The sequence below is a fragment of the Thunnus thynnus genome, chromosome 9 (assembly GCF_963924715.1).
Source record: "Thunnus thynnus chromosome 9, fThuThy2.1, whole genome shotgun sequence".
NCBI lineage: Eukaryota > Metazoa > Chordata > Actinopteri > Scombriformes > Scombridae > Thunnus > Thunnus thynnus.
Window position 1 is genome coordinate 24,168,851 of NC_089525.1, and position 25,720 is coordinate 24,194,570.

Consider the following 25,720-nt stretch of genomic DNA (forward strand, 5'->3'; position numbering starts at 1 on the left):
ATATGATAGCCATTTAGTTGCTAATTGGCGTTAGCTTTAAAAAAAAAAGATGGCTCGGTAACCTACAAGCTAACGATCCACACAGAGGCAACTTCAGCTTCAAAGATAGTAGCTCGCTAACTCCTACAACAACAAAAATCATTAGCAAACTAATGACACAATTTTACCACCTGATAATATGATTATTATCAATACTTTCCTTTCTTGTGAGGCTTTTTAATCGCGATTTTTTTTTCTCTTTCTCTCGTCGACAAAATCAGTCGGAGGACGCGGTAAAGTACGCAAAGCGATTCTGGATGCCGATTGGCCAGAGCCCCATCAGACGAGAAGATGATTGGTCCTTCAAGAAGAACTCTTGATTATCATTGGTCATTCCCGCCGACATACGTCATGGTACTTTTTTAGTTTTTCGCTTTTGTAAGCTGAAATGTGTAACAAAATAATAAACTTTCAATTGAATTTTAAAGTGTAAAATCGATTCAGAGTAATACATACAGATTTATTGCAATATTGCAAATATTGCAATTATTTTTTTTCTAAGCTCACATTAAAATTTACTCACTCTATTATATATTTATACATTTATATTGTATTATACTGTATATGTGGAGAAATCTCAAGCTGTCTGCTCTGTCTGCCCGTCCAGTTTTTTGGGACCCTGAGGTAGTTGGCTCAGCTGCTCCCCGCCCCGCCACCGCAGGCTCCTCACCCCTCTCCCCCTGTCGGTCCTCTGCACGGTCCATTGTTCTGTGTTTGATGGACTAGGACCAGAGTCAAGCCAGTCAGGGTGAAACACATAACTTCTGGTCAGACATTTCACAATAAAATGGCTATTCCCAAGGCAAACAATGACACTGACAATAATACATTAAGCCCCTCATGCAATGTTATATAAATTCCTATTTCTATTATTTCCATGTAGCCCAAATAATGATAAAGACCGCAAATTTTATTTAATCTTTATTTAATCAGGCAGTTTCATTGAGATTAAGATCTATTTTCCAAGCAAGACAAGAGAACAAGAAACATTCATAAGACAAGAACACAATCACCAGACAGAACCAACGAATCATTATTACTAAGACTAACAAAATTACAGGGCTCATTAGCTTCCAGGGTTAAATTATTTTTTGGATAATTTGTGCTGATGAATCAATAATTTATATCTTCCTGTACTGTAGCATATAATAACATGACACATAGAGATGCCCAGGAATTACTGAATTAATTCACTAAAAGAAATATCATTATTCCATTTCTCGTCAGCCATAAAGTCTTTTCTTCTCAATTGCAAAGATGTTTAATCAAGATTATGGAGCTTATTATTGTATTACCTTTTCTCCCACTGTAAATGTCAATTTCGCACTGTACAATAAATATTATTGTGGACCCAGGTGTTGCAAAGCAGCATCCTTGTATTTCCCCCATTATCACCAATCTTATGGATCAAATGTGGGATGAAGTCATTTCAATCTATAATGTAATTATTTTGATTTTGGACTGAAGTGTGAGAATATACTGTAATTCGGGTTTGTCTTTGTTAAACACTTGATGTTTGACATATTGAATGGTTTTAAAGTATAACATCATTTTTGATCTCTATATTTGAGCAAACAAATTAATGGTTACCAAATATTTACAGAATGCACAACAACTATACATTTTAATTTTACTTTGACTTGTGATGGGTGTCTAGAGCTGAAATGCATAATTGAAACATCTGCGTTAGCTAGGCTCGGCTAAATTTCCCTGTCCATCTGAGTCTCCACTTGCCATATCGTGGTGAGGCACCAGGCAGAGGTGGCCCATAGTATAGGCCACATAGGCAGTCCCCTAGGGTGCCAAATGAGGGAGGGGGCACCAAGTAAGTGGGATATGTTTTTTTTTTCTTGCAGACAGGTGTGCTTGTATACAGCTTTTGGAGATATGCACTTGTTCTACCTTCTTAATATTTTTCCTCTTTTTCCCCATTGACCTACAGGGTTTTCATCTGGTTTCATTTTCAAAGCCTTACTGGTCAGTCAGTTTTCACCTGACAACCATCAAACTTCATTTTCTACCTCAGGCAATGTCACCAAACACTCACTGAATGGCAGCCTTGACCCCCCACTTGCCTTTTAGTCTGGAGGACTGTGGGGACTTTGTCTGGGCCGGAGGTACCATTGTTGCACTTCTAGTGTGAATGCATATATTCACTATTATTACACTTTTTGGGGTCTCCAATCTAAAATCTCACCCAGGGCACCATTATAATCAGGGCCTGGCACTATGGATTGAAAGCTTGTTGCATTACCTTTTTGTGAAGTTGAATTTTGCAATGAACAATGAATACAATCATGGACCCAGGTGGTGGCCAGCAACATCCTATCCATCCATCCATCATTTACCCATTACAGTATCACTAGTCTTGCTGGTCAAATGTGGGGTGAAGACATTTCAATATTAACTGATGTTATGTCTATTAAACATGATGTTTCGGGAAAATGAGCACAGGATTTTGTGTGCGACACAACATCCTAGTTGATACTGATGAGCAATAAAAGTACCAAAAATTAAAAAAAACATGGACTTTGCAATGAGACAAGTGTATCAAAGAAGTTACTGCACTGATATTTTGAAATGTTTTTCTATAGCAGTGGTTCTCAAACTTTTTCCACGACAAGGACCCCCAAACTGACACAAATTAGACAACAGCTCCCCATCTGATTTTTGCTTTTAGATGTTTTATTACAAGAAGTGTGTGAAACCAAAATAGTCATATATTGTCATTTTGTTACTTATGGATGGAATTGTAGTGCCGGGGACCCCCTTTGAACTCCCTCAAGGACCCCACTTTGAGAACCACTGTTCTACAGATTACTATTCTTATGCATTTACTTTGAAAGTGAATCTCCCTCGTGTTCCGGTGTCAGTCCTGCAGGCTTCACACAGTTTGTCTGTTTGATGATGCTGAAAGGGACGGGAGTGCCCCATTCACTCTGCCTTTACATTTACGTACAACAGCGGATCTCCCAGGAAGGACAAATTACCTGGACACGGAAACATATGTGTGAAAAAACTAGATGCATCTGTTCATTGCACTTATCGGGGAAAACTATGACTGTTTTAAACGACTGACGATTTGGGATACTGTTACTCGTTTTACTTTTGCGCGCATCTAAACCGGCCAGTCATTCATTCATTCATTCATTTATTTATAAGCTGCTGCACCCATAGTCTGTTTTTATATAAACCCGCCCCCCCACCTGCTGTCTGGTGGAGCCCTGCGGTGAGGATGGATACCCGGCTATCTTTCCCCAGGTACCCGCTGCTGGTGCTGCTCTGCGCGGTCGCTGCCCTGTCGGGGACCCGGAGCCCCGTGGCTGCTGCGGGGAGGAGCTGCTCCGAGACCCGGCAGGTGTACTCGGAGAAGGGGTACAGCACAGGCACCGCTCCGCTGACTCAAATCTCCGGTAAGACTCTGCATTTAGCCAGCGGAAGGGATAAATCACACAACCAGACTGTTTATGGAACTCATGTAGGAAACGTCCCACTGTTATCTATTTAAAAATATAGGCTGCATTTTAATAAAATATGATATACTGTACAGCTAGATGTCGCAGCAGAAATGTACAGTAGGTGCGTCAGCATGCTCTAGTTTGTCTCAACAGGGATAAAAATACCATCATGCACATTAAGGTCACTACAAACTCACTGCTCAGCACCATAGATTCATCTCAAAGCGTTATGGGAACATTATAGCTACATTATGTGCTTTAAGTACCACAGACGCACTACAAATCAGAAAGTGATATTCAAAAGTACAAGGTGGCTCAAAACTCACTAATAAGCACCAGAGGCACAATGTAGGAATATCCTGGTGAGTTTTCCCTCAAGAGAAACAATGCAGGGTGGTTTAAAACAAATTACACCCGCCCCCTCCTCCCCTCTGTGCTGTTTAAATAGGATGATTAAGGGGATGAGCAAATTGCCAACACCGGTGCAACAAAGAACCTCGCCCCTAATTAGTCTTTGCCTAGTGGCCCACTGCTAAATCCGTGCATATACCCATAGGCTCTGTTCACTGGTGATAATCTTATCTGCTTGAATGAAAAGATATCATATGGATTACAAACAGTTGGGTTTTGGTTAATTTGAAGTTTTGGTGAATGGTGGTGGTGGGGGTTGGATGGTGGAGAAGAGGAGAGGGGGAGTAAATTTTTAATGGAAATTTGTGAAAAGTGAGGGAGTAAACGATGGAGCACTTGAGTGTCTGAAGATGTAGCCTACTTCTTCAGAGGAGGTTCAGCTTTGCATGTAAAGCAGTGAGAGAATGATGGTGTGTGTGTGTGTGTGTGTGTCTGTGTGTGTGTGTGTGTGTGTTACCCTTAGACCGACCTTAACATACATGTAAAATGCATGTATACAAATAAATGCAGACTTTGCAGAGCTCCGCTGTGTTGGGATTTATTTTGTGGCTCAGTGTGTGAGTCACTCAGACAACTGCAATATTGATTGATTTAGTGTGTGTGTGTGTGTGTGTGTGTGTGTGTGTGTGTTGGGCTATCACTGCCTGAGTCTTGGCTCACTGTCCCGTGGGCCAGGGGAGCAGATGGCCGGGAGAGCGAAGGATGAAGAGAGGCAGTTTAGAAATGGAAATAGAGGGATGAGAGAAGGCTAATAGTGAGATGCACAGAGAGAACAAAAGAGGCAGAGAGGAACATCAGCGAGGGTGGAGTTGGAAGTGAGACTTTCAACTGTATTAACAGCAATAATATTTGTGCGCGAGGTGTAAAATTTACTTAAAAGAAAGAGCTCAAAAGCTTATGCACATTAAAAGTCACCCCCCCCTCGCCCCCCGCTGTCGTTTGCATATCATTACCTCTGACATATCAAAGACCCAACCTGAGCTGACAAAGACAGACAGAGTGAAGCTGAATAATTCATGCAGGGAAATTACAATTTTCTATCACAGCCTTATCTTTGATAAGATTTCCCCACAGTAACAGAACAGACTGATGAGTGGAGGAATTGACTGTCTCACTAGAAACGCCTGTTTTAACCTGATAATAGACCCACCTGCGTTATTATAATAACAACTGGTCTTTGTTGAGGTTGAATCAAAACATCACCACATGATTATGATGATATTACAAGCTGCTGTATTATGATGAAGCTTAATCCACATATGTTTTTAAACATGTGTGATCAGTCCTAACCTTTCATTCTCTGCTGGCCTGCTTTTACCTTGATCCAGGTGAGCACCTGCGGCTCTGTCCTCAGGACTACACCTGCTGCTCCAGTCAGATGGAGGAAACGCTGGCTCTCCAGAGCGGGAGGGACTTCCTCAAAGCCGTCGAAGACAACAGCCAGTTCCTTTTGACCACCTTTACCCAGAGACACCGCAGGTTTGATGGTGAGAGTCAGAACTCGCACAGTTAATAACCGTTTGAAACATTATGTTGTTTGAAATTGATTTTTAAAAGATTTGTTCTCTTCAGCGGGTACAAAAGTGTACTCGACTTCTTCTCGTTTCACCCTCATCTACCAGGTCAGTGGTGATGAGTGACAGCTCATTAAAAACTTATTAAGGATCTCCAACTGCACAGTTCCTCTGAGATGGTCAGATGTCTGAGCCACAAAATTGACTTTAGAGGCTAAAAGCACAGCGATGCATGCATATTGCAGAGATTCTAGCAGCGTTCTTATTTATGTTTTATCAACACATGAGAAATCCTGAAATTAAAGGGTACTCTGGTGATTTAGTATTGCACTTTTATAAAGACATATTATATAAAGAATGATAAAAATCGAAGCACCAGACTCCGAAAACACCGGATATTGCACTGCAGACTTTCTGTTAATGGCTTGTAACCTCCGGGCCAAGCTTAGATAACCCTGATGACATCACTATGACATCATCATGGTTATGAAAAACTCCCTGCAGAGCCACAGAAGACATAATAAAACTGTTATTTTATTTTATTTCAGGCTTAATAGGACTGATTGTGGCCAATAAACTGACCTTCATTTGTAAATTCAGTGCAGTTCCCCTTTAAACAAATGCTCAGTGTAAAAAACCTACCTAGACAGGTTAAGTGACTGTCTGTATTTGAGAGAATTTAGCCCACGTTGTCTGAAATACTGTATGTATGGCTGCAGGTTTGTAGCAGTCGCAGCACAGAGCTGCATTTACACTTTCTCCTCCTACCTGCTGTGGACTGGTATCACCTTTTATATAATGTACATGATGAATCATTTAAAGACACTAAAGCAGTGGGAGACTGCATATGAGTGTTAAAGATTATTTTAAATGGAGTACATGTTGTTACACTCATTTACCATAGTGTAGGATCTGATGTAACTGTCCCTGTGAGCTGTTAATCTGGGAGGGGGAGGAAGAGGAGGAGGAGGAGGAGGAGGTGAATGGGTGCCTACATGGAGACTTCCTAAGATATCAGGAGAACAGAGGTGGCTGACAGATTCCCATCTAATCTTTGTCCTTCTGTCTTTCTGCAGAGTTCTTCCGAGAGCTTATAGACTTGTCCGAGAAGTCTATGAACCAGATGTTTACCAAGACCTACGGGCGGCTCTTCACTCAGAATGCACATGTTTTCCAGGAGCTGTTTGTGGAGCTTCGTAGATATTATTCTGGTCAGTTCAGTGAGTTTATCCTCCTCAGCTGCTGTTGATAGAAGAGGAGATTTGGAACATAAACTGTATATTCAGATCGTCAATTGGTCTTAGCAAGGCGATGAAAATGGGTAGATGTTGCCACATATAGTACGACAATAAAATAAGTAATGGTCACTTTAGACAGTCAGAGGAACACATTTGAAACCAAATTTCCTTTGCAAAAAACAGTTTGGCAGTTGTTTGGCTAATAATAGAGCTGTGACAAATCCTTGTTTTACTGGTAGTTTAGTTTAGTTGTATCCATCTACATCCTTCTGGTTGCTGGTAAATCCACAGTGGCTCTGGACAGCAGTAAAGCGGCAGTATTGTCTTTTGAGGAGTATTGAAATGCCAAGAAGAATTTAACGGAAAAAAAGAGACAGAGAGAATTGGAATCCCATGGATGCCAGACTGTTTCTATTTCTGTTCCGAGTTGCTCTGTTTTGGCATCACAGCCGCTAGCTGGCAAGTCTGTCTGCAGGCTGTTGCTGCTTAGTCAACCTGTCTTTGTCTGCCAAACAGCATGTACGGCTAATTTCAGGCTGCATAGTAGACTACAGATTGGAGAGTCGCATATTCAGAATCTGTCTGCCAGTTGACTAATGAACAGACACTGACAAGCACCAATGCAGAATTAGAGGAATAAACTAGGAAATAGAGCAATGTGCACAACGTATTATGATACTTTTGTTTTTAATAGACTATATAGATTTCAAGATTTAGTTTATTTTCATTTTCTTGTGCACTTGCATACACAAAAAACGGATATGCTGTTCCTCCTAGCCCACAGCAGCGCAACAACAACAGAAAGGATAAAGATATATATCTAAAAATTCCCTTAAAATATGATAAAAACATGTAAATCCCAAAGAGAAAAGAACAAAGCACAAAACAGTCAGCAGCACAGGGCATTAAAGTGGATTTGAAGAAAAAAACATTGTTTTGTGTTGGTTGCTTTTGGCCTTTATGTCGTCTGTTTGTGTCAATCTGGTGTGTGTCTGTGCAAAACTATCAATCTTCCTCTATTAAACTTCTTCTTAAACTTTTTATTTCATTTGATTATAATATCCTGCACCAACTTGCACCTAAGAGCTACTGTGTGGAAGTGTAGTTGACCCAAAAATGAAAATTCACCTGTTATCTGTACCTTCTCATGTAGGACTAGTTTGTAGGAGCACTAAATGTGACGAGTCCCCATAGTTACAAACATCTCAGCCTTTTCTTTAACCACTGAAGTTAACAGAATGATCTTTACACAGCATCAACATGGCATTTAATGGAATATCTAAAGCAGTATCCATCAAATTTCTCCAAACAGCTTGTGCTGTGTTTTGTGTAGCCAAACAATTACACTGTATGACAAAAGTCAGATAAATTTGTCACATTATTTTGTGTATTTTCTTTCTTGACACACCTTGAATGGGCCTGGCCCCATAAGCATCAGTGTATCTTTTCAAGATGCAGTATTCCTTCAAGCTCCGGGGTTCAATACAGACACACACTGTTATTTTTGTCAGGAAACAGATGTTATTTGACAGTTGCCCTTTTGTCCACAGGGGGAAGTGTGAGTCTCACAGAGGTTTTCTCAGACTTCTGGTCCAGACTGGTGGAACGGGTCTTCTCTCTGGTCAACCCTCAGTACCAGTTCAGTGAGGACTACCTGGAGTGTGTCAGCAAACACGCTGAACAGCTGCAGCCATTTGGAGACGTGCCCCGCAAACTGCGCGTACAAGTGCGTGACTTGTGATAACATATGTTAACACCAACAAAACAAATAGCTTGACACACTATAACGACACATCTAGTTACAGAGAATGATTATGATCAATGACTAATCTTGTTGTGATCTCTTGCCTTTTCAATTCAGGTGTCCAGGGCTTTTATCGCTGCCAGAGCGCTATCTCAGGGCTTGGCTACTGGCCGGGATATTGTCAACAAAGCCACAAAGGTGAGTGGTTCCTTGTTCTGCTGTTTAAACTGCATTAAGTAATCATAGTCTTTCATAAGCTTAAATTTAAAAGTGAGGCCTTAAAAGGGAAGAGTTTTCCTTTATAATGCAGAGGGCTTTACAACTAGGGGACATAAAAGTTAGTTGAGAGCCTGAACATTTACCTTATTTGGCCAGTTGAAATTATGAAGTTGTTAAAGAAAAGACTAATCAAAACTTGAAAACAGAAAGCCTTATCACCAGCAGTTGCTGATTGCTTTGTCCAGAAAAGGTTGGACTCATTAATGTGAGCCAGGTAAGCTCAACGGATCACACGATGGGTTACTAAAATGAGAATACTTGTTTTGTGCGCAAGGTCAAAATTCTTCAGCAACTCTGGCAGCGTTGTGACGTTTTATTCGTTCATTCTGGCCCAAATCTTCCATCCATTGCTTTGTTTTTCAGCTGACTGCAGATTCAGAGTGTGTGCGCGGCCTGATGCGTCAGTGGTACTGCCCGCTGTGTCGAGGCATGCCCTCCCTGCGGCCCTGCCACTCCCTGTGCCTTAATGTCATGAAGGGATGCTTAGCCAATCAGGCTGACCTGGACACCGAATGGAACAATTTCATTGGTGGGTGATGGGAGGAGGCGGGCTTTTGGGAGGATGAATAATACATACTGATAAGTTATTGATGTTGAAGTAGGTTTTGGGTCAAGTGGAAGATTTATTTATATTTTAGTTGTTCATATTATGTAGTTCCAGAGGACCACAATACTTTATATGGATTTCTTAGATCCTCGACAAAAATTGGTCAGCTCAAATGACATTCAACTACTTTCTGAATTATTATCATTATTAAATTGAACATACCTAAAAGTAGAATCCTTTTATTTCTCTCTGTCACTCATTTACTTTCACTTCCTTTTCCCTCTAATTAATTCCTCCTCCATTAATCATTCATGCTTATCTGCTCCTCTACAATTGATCTGTCTTCCGATGTTTCCTTTCCCCTTTCATCAAACCCATACGTACCCTCCATTTTTTTTCTTTTCATGTGCAGTGCTTCCTCTTACCTTTCATCACTCCACCCATGTCTACTGCACCCGAACCTGTTTCACCCTCACTTTTCAGCCACTGTTCTTCTCTCTTTATCCCGCCTCTCTTCATAAGATGTGAGCTTACCTCCTAATTTTACAGTCCTGTAACCTTAATTAACCTGACAAGAAGAGCTAGGTTGAATGTAGTCATAGCAAACTTCATCACCCTGCCATCTCTATTTCTGTCTCTCTCTGTGTCCTCTATCAGATGCACTGTACCAGGTTTCAGAGAAGTTGGAAGGACCGTTCAACATGGAGCTCGCCGCTGACTCCATCTCGGTGAAAGTGTCGGAAGCCATCATGCACATGCAGGAAAACAGTGTCAGCATCTCCACTAAGGCAAGGAAGCAGATGAACACACTTTACTACATACATAAAGCTCTCACTTCTTTAAGAGTTTCTTATTCTAGTGTTTGGTTAATGTATTTCTTTAATGCTTTTCTAGAATTTAACATTTTGGTTTCCATTAAAAACAGCACACTGTCTTGTATTTATTGATCCTTTGAGAATCATCTATCATTTAAAAAAAATTACTCTTACAAGTCAAAGATATATTCTAGATTATTGTTTTTATTTAATTTAAATTTTAATCTTCTTAATAAGACAACATGCAGTAAATTGACAGGATTTATACATGGCGAGCATGACTGCCTCACAGTATGATTAAAACATGGCAGGCATCCCAGGAGTTAATCCACCAGAGAGACACCCACATCTTGTTAGAAACAGCTTCTGGTTTGTGGTTCAGTAGCAGTGCTTTAAGGAACAAGGAGTTTTTCCTTTACTGCTTAGGTTTTTGTGTTTGCTGCATTTCACTAATACATTGTGATTGTGGAGGTTATTATTTCACATTTATTTCCAAGTTCTAAGTAGATGAAACATTTTCTTCGCTGGGTTAAATTTGGAAACCTCACTTATTGCTCTTCTTTAATTTGACTCACTAACACTAAAGTTAGCTTAAAGCAGCTATTGATGATGAATCTTGTTGTGTCTTCACTATAAACTGTCTCCTGAAGACAGATATTATCTGTGCAAGAAGTTAATTTAAGATTTCCTTATTATGTTGGGTTATAAAAATGCTCCTGTGACACAGGTTTGTACCCTGGTGTTAATTTGGTTTTGTTTTCCTCAGGTGTTCCAGGGCTGTGGAAACCCCAGGCCAGCTCCAGGACGGTCCAAACGCTCGCCCAAAGAGTCAGGAGGCAACAGGAGGCCTTTTCGCACCTACAGCCCTGAGGAGAAACCCACCACTGCTGCAGGCACTAACCTGGACCGACTGGTAAGGAGGATGCATATCCTGTGTAAACTGCATTGTGAATCTAAAACAGTTTAAACCTGCATAAATTGATTTTCTTGGCCACTTTGGGCAGCACAACAAGCTGATTTGAAGTTGTGTTTTTGCCAACATCTCTGGCAACTGTACAGTACCGATCCAAAGTTTGGACACACGTTCCCATTCTCTTGAATGAGAAAATGTGTCCATTTTTAAATTTTTTTTTTTTTTGCTGAAAAAAGCTTCCTGCTGCATCTGGGAACGACACAGATGAGAGCGGTGGGAATAAATGAAAACAGTTAACTTGCTGGAAAACCAAAACAATGAGCTGAAAGATGGTAAAATGCTCCATAAAGCTGAAGGGAACTGCAGAGTTGGTGATAATTTTCTGTGAGTTCATCACTTTCACATTACACATATTTATTTGACTCTTTGCTCATTTAAAATTAATGATGAGTGCAGCTTTAATATGCCCCATGGGGAACTGCAATTAAGCATATTAAAATGTTTACATTACACTCGCAAAAGAGAAAAAGGCAAAGGTTGGACAAACAGGGAAGTAAGCAAGCAGCAGTAGAGTACAAACTTGGTACAAGCAACTAAAAATACAGAGTGCAGCGGTCAGAGCCCAGACAGTATTCCTCTGACCCAAGAGTGGACACAGCAGATAGAATTGCTGGAGGATAACTAAAACCAAGAGCAGAGAGGGAACTAAACATTCATATCTATTTATAAATCTGAAAAGAAATCTGATTGAAGAACTGACACTGAAGCAGTGTCATGTCAGTTTTTGACTTTCCTCAATGTCAGCTCTGCAGCTTCCATATGCTTCCTCCAGCCAGCCATAGCAAACAAGGATACTTTAAAACCAGCCCTGAGTCATAACCAATTCCTTTCCGCCTCCATACAGGTTACTGAGCTGAAGGAGCGACTGCGGCCCATGCGGAGCTTCTGGGTGTCCCTCCCACACACCATCTGCAATGATGAGAAGATGGCTGCCGACGTCACTAATGAGGACCGCTGCTGGAATGGGCAGACCCGGGGGAGGTGAGCAAGATCAGAGCGGAGGGGTGGAGGGAGGGGTTCGGTATAGGCGGAGGAGCGAGCGAGTGAGTGATGGTGCAGAGGTGGAAGGATGCAACAGATGGAACAGAGTTTATTTAATTTTGCCACCACCAGTCACCCACATGCTGTCTGCGTGGGTCTGCTTGCTTTTATGCAAACAGATACAGCCCAACACCACGTATCTGGGCTGGTTTAGAGGCAGTGTGTGGTCTGTAGTTGTGTGTGTGTGTGTTGTTAGAGAAATACAGAGAGGGAAAAAAAGTCTACACAATGGATGATTTAGTTTTCATGATGCTTGCTGTTCCAGCTGCATTAGGCAAAAGTTTTATGTAAAAATAACAGGGCTGAAACCAACAATTGTTTTATTGTCAATTAATCTGTTGATTATTTTCTTGTTTGGTCTATAAAATGTCAAAAAATGGTGAAAAATGTTGATCACTGTCTCACAAAGCCCAAGATGCAACATAAGATATCTTGTTGTCACAACCCAAAGATATTCAGTTGACTGTCATAGAGGTCTAAAAAACTAGAAAATACTCACATTTGAGAAGTTAGAATGATAGAATTTGTCCATAAAAATCGATTCAAATTTTTTAGATAAATTGATTATCAAAAGATTAATTTTCTGTTGACTGACTTATCGATTAATTGACCAATCATTGCAGCACTAAAACATGTAGCAGCAACAACACCCACTGTAGCAGCGTTAATCACAAAGTGTAGAGGCAAGACTACTATACTTTTCTTGGCTAAAATAATATCATATACATTACTAAACATGTTGAAATGTCCTTTGGTCATTTCAATATGTAGCTTTAGGAAGATATGAAGGAGCTTATTCTGTAAATATGGTACAGCAGGGGATTGCCCAAATCTCTAGGATTCATCTTCTGGGGACCACGGATGTAATGGCAATCATGCTGTTAGTGTGTCAGAAAAATAACTTGCAGTTCAAGAAATCCAGATCCAGTGTGGAGATGCCAAACTTTGCTTTGAAAAGATCTGTTTTTGTTTTCATCCTTGTCTGTTTTTAATACATGGATTCCTCTGCGTGTACACACCCAGGTATCTCCCGGATGTGGCAGGCGACGGGCTGGTCAGCCAGATCAACAACCCCGAGGTGGAGGTGGACATTGCCAGGCCAGATGTGAGGACCCGACAGCTGATCATGGAGCTGAGGGTGGTGACCAACAAACTGAGACATGCTCAGAGCGGACAGGACATGGACTTCATGGACAGTGAGTGTTCCTGACAGTCAGTCTGTATGTATTTGTGTAGTATATCCTGAAAGGAGTATTAGATATCAATCTTTTTTATAAATCCTGCATGTGGATGTTGTTTATGGATCTCCACTCAATGCATCAGTCAGAAATCTCTTTTTCCTCATTCCAGGTGAGGAAGGCAGTGGTTCAGGGGGTGGAGATAATGGTGAAAGGTACAATGATGACTGGCCAGGTTACGGGCCGTACTCACCTCCCTACAACAAGCCCCCACGTAACCCTGCTTCCAATCCCGCAAAGCCTCCTCGTGTCAGAGAAAGAAACGGGTCCAAGTGGAACAGAAACAACGGCCACGGGCGGATCAATTCTGCAACCGGTTGCCTTACTTTCTCCCTGGTTCCTTTGTTGTCTTTACCTCTTATGGTCACTGTCGCCCCCATGTGGAGATAGCTGCTTATTGCAGCCTGGAGGTGAAGGGAAATGTTTGTCATATTGGAAGTGTGAAGCACATAATGAAGAAAAAATATCATTCCATTTGGTTACACCAGCAGAAAAAGACAAAACAGGCTAATTTAGCAATAATCAAGAACCTGTTTACATCACAAAATAAATAGGTTAAAATGAATATTTTTTCCTAATGCCCAAGCCACAAAACAGGTATTATGTTTAACGATTACAAACAGTGCTGAATTAATGATTACAACCATCTTTTAGTGCCATTTTGTAAGATGTTTGACCAATTAGAGTCTTGCTGAACAAAGCGCTGTGCTGGGATGTTCAAGTCTTTGGGAAAAGGGAACAAAAAGACTGCAACAGCAAATGAATTAGTATGTTTGGGTGATGGAGCTGATGTTCTCCTGGTTTGGTGGTCTGTGAGATAGAAATTACAGTAGTCGTGCCAGTCATTACTGTGTAGTTTCAGTGAGCAGCTGATTTGATCACCTGAGTTTGCTCCTTTGCTGATCTTTTCATGAAATTCAGTTAATTTAATCGTTCTTGGTTTCAGTCTGGTCGTCGTTCTTTTTGTCTAATAGAGGTAGTAAGATGTAATTTAATCATTTAAAGCTCCGCATTTAGGCTCTGAAATTAAAAACAAGTCAGCAGGATGACTCTTAAAACCAAACGAGGGGCTTACTTGGAATGTACGTAAAAGCTCAAATTCTTTTTGAGTTACTTGTAATGACAAGAAGTTGTTTAATGTAATATATTGATGCCTTTAATTTATTTCTGTTATATTAATATTCATTTGTTTTTATTGCTATGATTTTTAAGGAAAGGGTTGAGTGTTTTTATCTTCTAAAAGAAGAATTTGTGATGAACTTTCTCTGGTTAAAAAAAAAAAAAGAAAAATGGAAAAATCAAGTTGTATTTATTAGACCAGTATATCAAACAAATCACAACTAAACACTTAATCATTGTAAAATATTGTACCAGAAGACCAGCTGCAGTCATTCTCTGGTATTTTTCGTCTTAACCAGGGGTTGTTAGTTTTGAGTGTGTGTGTGTGTGTGTGTTTGTATGTATGATGGTTTTGTATTGTTTTTTGTATGTTCTGGTTTCATGTTACAACGTTGAGGTCATGTTGAGAAAGTGTTTTTTAATAGTGCGTTTTTTCTACTTATTTTTCCTAAAAGCAACAAAAGATGATGAAAACACTGAGTGAGCTCACGATGTGATGTAAAATTGGATCGAATGTTTACGGAAAGACTGTCAAGAACTGAGAGACAATGGCTCTTAATTTTCATATGCTGAATGTGTTTTGACAAAGAAGAAAAAGCAAAGATGCGAAGAATGTCGTCCGAGGAGAGTGGACTTAGGGGTGATGAAAGTTTTTTGATTTGATCCCAAAAGAGAACAGTATCAAAGATGGAGAATTAAAAAAAGAATGTATAGATGCTGCGAACAGACACTTTTCTGTAGAGGGAAGACTTGTAAAACCCCACTTTGTTGTAACAGAAGCACACTTCCCTGTTCAGTACAAAGAAAGAGAAAAGGTTTCACTCTGAAACATATCAAATTGTTTATGTCAAAGGTGAATCAATCCTCCAAAACGTCTCTCCTTTAGAAATAATCAGTGAAAGAAAGGTACAACATTCAACATTGGTATTAACCAGCCATTGATGCCAGCAGTTTTGTTTGGAGCATTTATGTCAAACTTGTCAAAAGATGGAAATCTCATTTTGAAATGAAACCCTTCGAAGTCAGTGTAGGGACCATTTATTAGACACAAACACAGTGTTATGTTGCACAAATGAAACAAAGTATTTCACAATATTTCAAAAGCAACAGTATTGTAATATGTGCTTTTGATGATCATCATTCAGATTAGTCCGTGGTGGCTGCAATATTTCATTACTGAATTTCAGGTGAATCGTTCTTTAGTACAACCTCTCATCCATTCCCACCACTCGCACATTCCATTATGGTGAAAGTATAGCACAACTTTTTTCATGTTGTTGTAACTGTTTTTTGGTAACAAACAAGTGATATTTTCTGCTTCATTAAAAAACGGAAAAAAATAATGTTGAAGTGTTTTTTTTTTTTTTTTTTTTTTTTTTTACAAAAGTATTAGAATATATTTGAGTAAAAACCTGGTTCTGCATCAAATATGCTCCAACTCCCATCAAAGTCAAGCTTATTCTGCTTTAATAGCAGATAGTTAAAAATAGAAAGATACAGATGTGACAGGAGAGAAGATGCAGAATTTGACCCTTAACATCGACACTGACTTCTCCTTTTAACCCTTAAGATGAGCGGTCTCTGCGTTTGGATCGCCGTCATGTGAGAGCTTCTTGTTATGAGTGAAACAGTTGACGCATCCCCGCTGACAAGGACAGAAAATAAAAGACAATCAACACAACATTCACAGACTACATTTACTGAGGCAGAACATTAAAAGTAAATTCATATTGTATATACACAAATAACTCAATAGACTTGACAGAAAACAGCATTCAGAGTCCATATACTATACATAAAGTATACTGTGACATACTATCAGCGTATTTCAGATTTTATATTGTATGTAATATCTAATTTAGTGCTTTTCTATATCACAGTGAAGTTGGACTTAACTTCAACCAAAAGTGACAAATTATGTTGTTACTTATAACTTCAAAGAAACACACTGACAAATATAAAGCAGCAAGCTCATGAAACTTAAGTATTTTTGAAAATAGTATTTTTGCTTTTATTCTATCACTTGTAATACTATGATTGCCTTCTGTACAGTTGTAGCATGGATGCAAAAACCAGGAAACCATAATTGAACAGTCCGCTCATTTAAATAAACATCAAGAATTGTCTTAGACACCAAAGACGGCTGCACTGAATCAATTAAAATAACATTTGCATGCATAGAATAGCACTTTTATCTTAGCAGTCAGTCTTCCGCACATGGTATTATGGATTGATTTGATTTTTCACCTTCCACAACAAGAAGCCAAGCATTGCCAGTAACAGGAGTCCTACGATGACTGTCAGGAAGATTATCCACCAGGCAACTTTTTGAAAGTATTCAGCTTTTCTCTCGAGGAACACGGTCAGTTTTACCTGTGGACAGTGGTGTCATATGAGTGTGTTGTATATAATAACAGGAGAGTAATGTAAAAACTCAAAAAATCAGTGTGGAGCCTCATGTGAAGCAGAATTTATCCAAAAGTCAAAGATCTCTGTGTGCGCTGTTACGTTCAGGTATATTATCATTACCTATAGAAACAGGCAGCTTTACTGGTCTCCCAGAGGAGAAAAGACTGATGACAAAGTCCATTTTATATTTTATTGCTCATTATATGATAGTGTAGCATTATAAGTGCTAAACTATTTAGTGAAATGTCCATAATTTCTGTAAATGATCATAAGAAACTTGAGCTGTGTTTCAGGAAGGGAACCTTTTAGAGCAAGACAAAGTTATTTGTTTGCAATGTAATGCAAGTAAGTTTTATTCTGATTTTCCGTTTTTGTTCTTGTCACCACAGCAACTGCAAGTAAGTAAGTAACTATATTTATATATATATATATAGATGAATTGAAGTATCTTGAGAAGAACAATCCATGTTAGTTACATAAGGATGATGCTACTGAATATTACTGTAAACATAAACCATTGTCTAAACCAGTGGTTCTCAAACTTTTTCATGTCAAGGACCCCTAAACTGACACAAATTAGACCACTGTCCACATCTGATAAGATTTTTATTTAAGATTTATTATTGCAGAAAGTGTATGCAACCCATGACCAAAATAGTCATATATTCTGTCATTGTGTTACTTATGGATGCAATTATAGTGACAATAAATTATTCCCCTTTTGCTGCAGACCCCCTGGAACCCATTCAAGGACCCCCAAGGGTCCCTAGACCCGAATATGAGAACCACTGGTCTAAACCCCAAGGGTAGAAAACTTGAATAAAATAGCAAATGTTTGCATAAATAATTCAACAAAACCTTTGTCCTGGGCTTATCTGCTTTAAGTCCAATATTCTCTGGAGAGCTTGTTAGATCGAGAAAAGCATCCACAACAATATCCAGGTAGTTCAAAGAGCTGTAATCCTAAATTGGAGAGGCAAAATAAATGAATGAGTTAAAGTTACACTTACTGCAATAGTTTTGATGGACAAGCTCGCAACAGAGTAAGCCAAAAGCTTAAAGTCAGTCTGAATATTTCTTAAATCTTAAAGCAGCAGCGTTGATGCATTTCAAACATATGTGAAGAAAGTATTTTACATAAATGAAGCACCTCTGTAAAAGTAGAATTCAAGAGGCGAGAATGCAGAGTAATCAGTGCAGTACTGTCGAGGCCCACCAGAGGACAGCGTATCTCCACACACTTCAGTCCATCTGAGCAGGTCTGAGGAAGAGAAAACAATAAGCCAGTGACGCCCAGTAACAGATTCACTGATAAGCAGTCGTCAAACCTCCCTTGACAAACATTCTCCTCCATAAATGCCGTCTTACAAAAGTGCAACAAAGCCGATTGAAGTTCAGAAAAAGAAAAGCAAGTTAAATTTATAGAGTAGTTCTTTACAGTCTTTTTATTTGAGCTTTATAATCACAACTTAATTAATAATTTCTTACTATGGTTTTGTATTTCCTTCTTGTTGGAAGAAAGATGAATCCATCTGTAGAGAGGGCTTCATATTCAGCTTCACGTCTTTTCCTTGAAGGGTCATGCAACCCCTTGATATCAAACATTATCAGGTTACATGTGCAGCATACAGGCATTGCTTAACCGTCAAGCAATAAAACAAAAGGTATGGGTGTTTATTACCTTTACATGTTTTAGTGGATTGACCTCATTTACAGGTGAGCAGGGGAGAGAATACACATCTTTACTGCTGATCTGAGTCAAGTACAGCAGCCGTTTTCCTACAGAATTCTCCTTTGGCCAGTAAATGTTAAGTGATGCGTTGGCAAAAGATTTCAGTGGTCTGCCCAAATTTATTATCTGTTAATAGACAGAGATTGCACATGTTTATTGGACCTGTTTGTGTGACAAAAAAATATGATTAAGAAATTAAATGCATAGCGAAAATAGCATCTCACCCTAAATTCATATTTAACTTGGGTCCCAATTTCATCCGTTGTTTCTATGGTACTTTTAGCCCTCAAGTTTTTACCAAATGACACTTGGGAAGGTTTGGCTAGACTGACAAACAAGGACAGAATCTGATGTTATATTATTTGACATTTTCAATAATCAATCAAAAGCATTTTATGCAATGTTTAAGGTCAAATTGATTTGCAGTGAGATTTTAAAAATCACGATATATTTCATTGTAGCGCTGCAACTAACAATAAATTTCATTTTCGATTAATCTGATAATTATTTTCTTTATCAGTTCATCATTTCATCTATTAAATGTTAGAAATTTTGAAAAATGTTTATCACTTTCAACCTAAAATATCTTGTTTTGTCCCGACCAGCAGTCCACAGCTGAAAGATATTCAGTTTACTATCATAGAAGACTAAAGAAACCAGAAAATATTCACATTTAAGAAGCTGGAACCAGAGAATTTTATCATTCTTTTCTTTAAAAATGACTCATAATGATTAATTGATTATCAAAATAGCTGCCGATTAATTTTCTGTCGATCGACTAACCAATTGATAGACTAATTGTTGCTGCTCTATTTCAATGCAACAGAAAGCTTGCGCTCTGGTGTAGCATGAGAACAAAAAATAACAGAGCATTCTTTATATCTGTGTCAAAAGGACAATAAAAACAGCAAACAATAATTGCATAAAATAACAATTAAAAATATTTCTTACCCATGTATTTGCAGATCCAGTTCAAAAATCACTTTGGCTAAAGCCTGAACTGGTTGTATATTCTGCACACTTGTTCTGCATCACAAGAATACGAGAACAAGTTGATGATTCATAATTACATACAACACCCTGATCCATGACTGCTTTCCACTCTTATCAGCCTACTTACGTTGTAAGTTGCAGGGTGACGTTGACATCGTTTGTACTCAGTAAGATGCCGGTCGTTGAGAATATGACATGAAATGTAACCTGAAATTAACAAAATAGCCATGATATTATACATATACATGATAATACACACTGAAACTGAAGAATGACACTCACATTAGCATCTCTTGGGAGTGGGTTTCCCAGTTCACAGTCTATATGTGTTCCGTTGTCATTGGTTGAACATGTCACTTGTGTTTTCTATGGATACAAACAGATAGAAACACACATAAATATACAAATGGTACATAATAAATATGCAAAAATAAAAAAAAATCAGAAAAAGTTTTTGATCCCAATGATGTTATACATCATCACAGTTATTTTTCCTTCTAGACTGGTATTTCATAAATATTTTTAGATACTTCTCTTTCATTAAAGTGTTTTTATATACTCACTGATGCTGTACTGGAGACAAAAGTGGAGTATTGAAGAGTATTGGGGGGCGTGATGACTAATTTACTCTGATGTGCATCTTCCCCATTCCTGTTAGTCACATTGATCTCCAAGGCTATGTCTTCATCAGAGGGAGTGATGACTGCAACACCATCCTCTCTGAAAACATGACATAACCCCAGATACTGTAAGTCAATGCAGTTTGCAGAGAGTTAGGTTTTGATTACTTGTATTGCTGAGTCTAAAAGGATCCAAGATAGCCATTAAATTTCGTTTGTTTTGATTTCCTTTTTTAAAAAAGAATTTTTATTTACCTGACCAGTGATTTGAAAACATCTTGATCTTGACTTTTGTTCCTGGAACAGAACTTGTACTGTAACTCCAGGTTACTATGGCAAATGTTGTTCTTGCCACAGCCCTTGTTTAAGAAGACAATCTGTGAAAAACAACCGAGCAAAAACCTCTTCTTAACTTTTTAAGTTCTTAAAACTTGGCTTGGCTTGCACTCAAACATAAATATATATTTCTACAGCTTTGATGACAGAGATGGACACACACATACTCTCACACACATTTGTACCTCTGAGTTATTGTTTTGCTGCTGGTAGATGTTGAGGACAGGAGTGATCTTGGGCAGATTATCACTCGTCCTTGGCATCTGATCGGAGGTCCACAGAGACACGGTTACAGAAACAGGGATATCATGCAGTGTGTCCTGAACATCTGACTGCAACAGAAGAGTTTAGTTCTGGTTCAGTGGTCAGTGCGACACTGACTAGTGTTTGAAGTGAAAGTCTAAAATTCTTCATACAGTACCCGTTTTATTTTAATCCTTGAATATAATACAAGTGACTTACTGTATAATATTCAACATTTAGTTTTATTTGGGACATTGCACAATGACACAGTACCAGAAGTTGGAGCTTGGTATAATTGCAGATTTCTCTCCCCTGTCCAGGGAGCTCCAGGTTTCCCCCAGATGAACCCAGAAAGACCACTCGAGGAACCCCTAATTTTCTCCTCTTAGCATCAGCCTCAAAGGTATAATTGAGTTCTGTAGAGGAACTTATCAGATTACATTGACTGATACCAGAGAGACGTGAAAGATAAAAATGCTACAAAATATGCAGAATAAAAAACCTTAGATTCAGAGGAAGAAGAAATTTGTTAGGGAGGACATTAATAGAACGTACTCAAGTTGGGGTTGAAGGATGTCGGATGTGCTCTGTAGGTAAAGCACGCCTGCACTGTAAAATTACTTTACAAATGTTCGTGGTTAATATAACATTTGATTGAAAACCAATAAGCATTTGTAGTAGCAGTTAGATTATGTTAACATTTGTATTTTTGTGCATCTTACCATTTGCGTTTATTACATTCAGCCTTTGTGATGTCTATTTCATTTGGTGTTAGCTTTAGATTGCTGCTGACACTGACCACTGGCCTCGCTCTGTAACAGACACGACAGTCAAACTGACACAGGAAATGTACAGTCACTCAACACTGAGTCAAGTTAAGTTAGTAGTTCAGAGAATCAGGGTTTCAGCTTGTATACGATGCTGAATGCAGTGTTATATTACATTATGTTTGAGTAATCACCATCCTATCGACAGATTTCAAAAAGGAAGTTTGACTGAAATAGGCAGCTCCTGGACTGAACCATTCATAAATATACATTTCTTTTCTACGTGTTTTTGCTATAAACTGTAAATTCACCTGTAAACAAAGACAGAATCCGATAGCGACCCAACAGCCAAATCAGGGTACTGATTGTCATCCACGTCCAAGTTGCCGGACAGAGAATATCCAAACAAAGTAATTTTTTTGGATCCTGGTGAGAGTACCTGAAGGTGTCAAAAAAGTTTCAAGCAAGTATATTATTTTCAACACTGTGCTCATATAGTTCACTAATACAGTACAATGTGAAAAGAGCCCAACGAAGACTCCACCTGAGGGAACCTTAACCCTGCCTCACACTACTTAATATTTTTCGATCAAGAGATTTAAACTGGTTTTCATAACAATCCCCATATTCTCACCTGTGCTGCTGGTATGTTGATGCCCCCTGATGAGCCGTAGTAGAGGTATACTCGGCCAGAATCATCATAAGGTGCCCCCACAGCAATATCTGTCAGCAAAAATTTAACATAACATTAAATATTATAGCATAGAAACAGGGTAAAAGAGTAAATTAGGACAACAAAAGGTAGGTTACAAATATAACTCATATTTTCCTAAAGCTGTTTGAAAAAAAAGTCTGCAAAAGTTCAAAAATCATTTGTTTTTCCATTACTATGCTACAGTATATTTATAATTAATGCGGCATCCATCCCATCCAGCAAAAGTCAAAGTTGAGTCGTTGGCACATCCATAAATCCATTTTAAAAAAGCATGTTACAAAGATATAAAATGCTACAAAATGTAAGGAATAAAAAAACTCATATTTAGTCTGAAAAATACTGAATCCAGAAGAAGAAGGACATCTGTCAAGCTTTAAAAGTCTTGGCTAGAAAAAGTGAAAGTTGAGTTGTGATCACATCCATAAATTAATTTTAAAAAGCAGGTTACAAAGATTCAAAAAGTGAAAGCTGAGTCTCATAATTCATTAAAACATCACAACCTCCATATCCATCTTGATTGACATCTCCTATGTTTTCCACTGCGAGGCCAAACATGGAATCTTTATGTCCAGGAAGTCGGATGGGATCAATCGTCTCCCAGTTTTTTCCATCGTCGTTGATATAGATGTAGACTGCTCCTCCAATCTTGCCGTCTTTAACAAAGAACTCCGGTGCTCCTACAGCGAGGTCCTCCCACCTAGAGACAACAAAAAGAACAAAAACAATAGAGTAAAACTTACAACAGTCTCATAATATTTGATCAGGGAGCTATGTCTGTTTTGTTGGAGTTCCACAGTAGTGATATGTTGTGTGTTTTAAAGGAACTGCAGTGTTTACTGTGTGTGTGTACAGTTCACAATCGTAGCGAGATAAATCCATGAATGATAATGCAAATAAAGTACTTATGACTGTACTTTAGACCACATGTCTTAAAACTCTGCAGAGTTGCCCTAAGAAAGGATGTATATTTATTTTACCCCACAATATGAAAGAGGAATAAACAAGATAATTAAAAAATATGTTAATTTTGGAGCTTTACAGTGGGATTAAAAAGTCCTAAAGGAAAACTGGAAACTGTTAGATTAAGAGATATCTATTGTGAAAAAGCTTTAGGTTTTAAGGTGATGCAGGAAAAATGTTCACAGAGTCCAAAAATGGAGCGGTTCAGTCTCTGTGAATCATATATGCACTCTGTAAACTTCATGGAATTGTTCATATTTTGATAGATTTAAGGTCAGTGTGTGACCAAAAATGTACAATCATTAACATCCGCAGCAAATTTCATGAAAATCTGGTCATTTTTTACTTTAAACCAAAACGCTTTCAAGGGGAAATTCTAGTGCTGAACGTTGAAAGGTCAACAAGCCAACACAACACTCGGTGAGAATCAGATTACATTTATATAGACGATATCAGTACATTTAACTTTAGGTTTTAAAGGACAGTGAGTTGTAAAATAGTGATAAACTTACCCGTCACCATTGAGATCCACCACTGCCAAATCATAGCCAAAGGAGGAGGCCAGGCCCGGGCCAGAGAGGATTAACTCTACAGATAAATTTCTCTTCGCCACAGGGTCCAACTTAATAAATGTCACCTGGCCACTGTAACCTCCTCTGGGTGCTCCTGACACTATCGTCAGCTCACCCTTCCTTATGAGGGCCATTCCTGAGTCAATGGAAAATCCTGGAGGACAGAAAATTTATACCTTATAACAGAATAAAATCAGACTTGTTGGGTACCTCTTAATTCTTAAAAAAGTCTTCTCACAGTTGCAAACCACAACCTTAACAGATGTATGAAGCAAGATGTAACTTGACTACCACAAACCGACTCCGACCAGAGTAGAAACTCACCCAGGTAGCTGTCTCTCTGGATAGGAATGAGTTTTGGGTTAAATGTGCCTGCATTCCCAGTCTCACGAGTGTCTTCACTGTCCCATTTCTTGTTGTCCACGGGCTCCATTTGTACGATTCCTTTAAACAGTATCACATGAGAAAATACAGAATAACAAAACTTAAAAATGCTGCATCATGTGAAAAATGGCATCATTACGAAAGTCATAACGTTGGCCAAAACAACAAACAAACACTTGAAATATTGGTGACTAAATAACATGATGGAGAGCGGGTTAAAATATTACTGATCCTGCAGGCCAAAAACACACTTAGCATTTAACATATTACCAACATTTAACTTAGGTTTTATGAAAAGTACAATCCTACAGAAATAAAACCAGAATTATGAGCCCTGATTTTGTCTGTGTTCCTTATAATCTTTTTAAAGACGAAGAAAAAATCTAAAATGGATCAAATGAAGCTATTTATATCTAAGTTATATCTTATATCTATGTTATTAATCAGCATATACTGTATATATTTGTCCATTTTTGCTGCTGACAAACAAAACACCTGAGCTGCTGCTGAAAGTTTTATTTTACCTTTAAACAGGAAAATAAAATAAATTAAAATATTTCTCATGCTGCAGGCAAAAAGCACACTTTGCATTAAACATATTGCCAACATTTAAGGTTTTATGAAAAGTACATTTCTACAAAAATAAAATTTTGAACCATAATTTTGTCTATTTTCCTTAAAATGCTTTAAAAGACAATGAAAATATGTGAATGTTAAAAGACATATACTGTATATATTTGCACATTTTGGCTGATATGTTTTACCTTTCCACAGGTAAGCGCCTGGTGCTCCAAATAACACAGATCTGTTGTCCTTTGCAAAAGTTGCTCCATGACCCTGCTGGCAGTATGCAAACCACTCGTGGGTCTTTTGATGATTTTGTTGGTGTTCTTCATCACAAACTACCCTCCTCCATGTCCTGCCTTCATGCCCAACCTGAACCTGCAGGTCATTTCCTAACAGGTAGCACTGACCCGTCACCATGTGAGGGCCATCACTGATTGGGACTGGGCTCCACTGCCCGTATCGATGAGCACAGGTCTGCAAGGGAAGAGTAATATGATTACAAATGCTGTTAACTGTTTTTTTGTCTTTGAATGTGGAGTGTTTTCCTTACCATTACATTTTTACCAGGACCTTGGCTTGTCACTCTAACTCCCATCCACTGGCCATTTATGCCTTTACTCTCAAAGAACTCTGGAAAAATTAGCAAGTTGAGCTTCAGTGTACATTAAAACACACAGAAGATGACTCATTTCATCAGGTCGAAGAGGCAAACAAACCTTCATTGTTGAACTCAATGGGCTGACAGCGCTCAGATGTTGTTGCAAGATCACATTGATAGACAACACCTGTAACATTCACTTGGTTCTGATGTTTTGAACGAGGAGCTCCTACCAGCAATCTAAGGAAAAAAGACATGCAATGCAGCAAGATTTGACTTAATTTAGTTAAACTTAATCAAATATCTTAATTTCACTCACAGGTTCCTTCTGGCAGGGTTCAGCTGCTGGTGGAAGGCAATAGAAAATCCAAACAGGCTGCCTGGATCTCCATTTTTCTGCATTACGTT

The 25,720-nt window shown here is 38.7% G+C and overlaps 2 protein-coding genes across 2 annotated transcripts in view; one reads left to right on the top strand and one right to left on the bottom strand.

Annotated features, from left to right (window-relative positions):
- The first annotated feature begins 14 nt into the window (after positions 1–14).
- gpc2 (glypican 2) lies at positions 15–15,759 on the top strand. The gene is made up of 11 exons (XM_067599810.1): positions 15–3,452; positions 5,237–5,395; positions 6,499–6,633; positions 8,211–8,386; positions 8,522–8,602; positions 9,047–9,212; positions 9,888–10,018; positions 10,812–10,958; positions 11,863–11,999; positions 13,083–13,255; positions 13,410–15,759. Exons 1-11 carry the CDS (start codon positions 3,275–3,277, stop codon positions 13,685–13,687), a joined length of 1,761 nt encoding a protein of 586 aa, XP_067455911.1. The 5' UTR covers positions 15–3,274; the 3' UTR covers positions 13,688–15,759.
- A 153-nt stretch (positions 15,760–15,912) lies between these two features.
- LOC137189745 (integrin alpha-6-like) overlaps positions 15,913–25,720 on the bottom strand; it is a 10,025-nt gene continuing 217 nt past the window's right edge. Inside the window, exons 1-25 of the mRNA XM_067599807.1 lie at positions 25,632–25,720; positions 25,431–25,552; positions 25,265–25,344; positions 24,912–25,188; positions 24,088–24,207; positions 23,704–23,917; positions 22,732–22,928; positions 22,151–22,239; positions 21,828–21,955; positions 21,472–21,561; positions 21,305–21,369; positions 21,023–21,165; positions 20,692–20,838; positions 20,426–20,547; positions 20,114–20,270; positions 19,833–19,916; positions 19,678–19,757; positions 19,509–19,583; positions 18,782–18,884; positions 18,507–18,683; positions 18,314–18,415; positions 17,976–18,086; positions 17,684–17,788; positions 16,664–16,789; positions 15,913–16,061 (exon numbers count right to left, since the gene is read on the bottom strand). The exon at positions 25,632–25,720 is cut by the window's right edge and continues 217 nt beyond it. Of these exons, the coding sequence (XP_067455908.1) occupies positions 15,975–16,061; positions 16,664–16,789; positions 17,684–17,788; positions 17,976–18,086; positions 18,314–18,415; positions 18,507–18,683; positions 18,782–18,884; positions 19,509–19,583; positions 19,678–19,757; positions 19,833–19,916; positions 20,114–20,270; positions 20,426–20,547; positions 20,692–20,838; positions 21,023–21,165; positions 21,305–21,369; positions 21,472–21,561; positions 21,828–21,955; positions 22,151–22,239; positions 22,732–22,928; positions 23,704–23,917; positions 24,088–24,207; positions 24,912–25,188; positions 25,265–25,344; positions 25,431–25,552; positions 25,632–25,720 (3,090 nt within the window). The 3' untranslated portion in view covers positions 15,913–15,974. The remainder of the gene's footprint in view (positions 16,062–16,663; positions 16,790–17,683; positions 17,789–17,975; positions 18,087–18,313; positions 18,416–18,506; positions 18,684–18,781; positions 18,885–19,508; positions 19,584–19,677; positions 19,758–19,832; positions 19,917–20,113; positions 20,271–20,425; positions 20,548–20,691; positions 20,839–21,022; positions 21,166–21,304; positions 21,370–21,471; positions 21,562–21,827; positions 21,956–22,150; positions 22,240–22,731; positions 22,929–23,703; positions 23,918–24,087; positions 24,208–24,911; positions 25,189–25,264; positions 25,345–25,430; positions 25,553–25,631) is intronic.

Bases quoted from the DNA above. Each gene is read 5' to 3' on its own strand.
- gpc2 (XM_067599810.1), top strand. From the start codon at position 3,275: ATGGATACCCGGCTATCTTTCCCCAGGTACCCGCTGCTGGTGCTGCTC. The intron at 5,396-6,498 runs GTGAGAGTCAGA...GTCTTTCTGCAG, and splicing joins GAGACACCGCAGGTTTGATG to AGTTCTTCCGAGAGCTTATA. The intron at 12,000-13,082 runs GTGAGCAAGATC...GTACACACCCAG, and splicing joins AATGGGCAGACCCGGGGGAG to GTATCTCCCGGATGTGGCAG.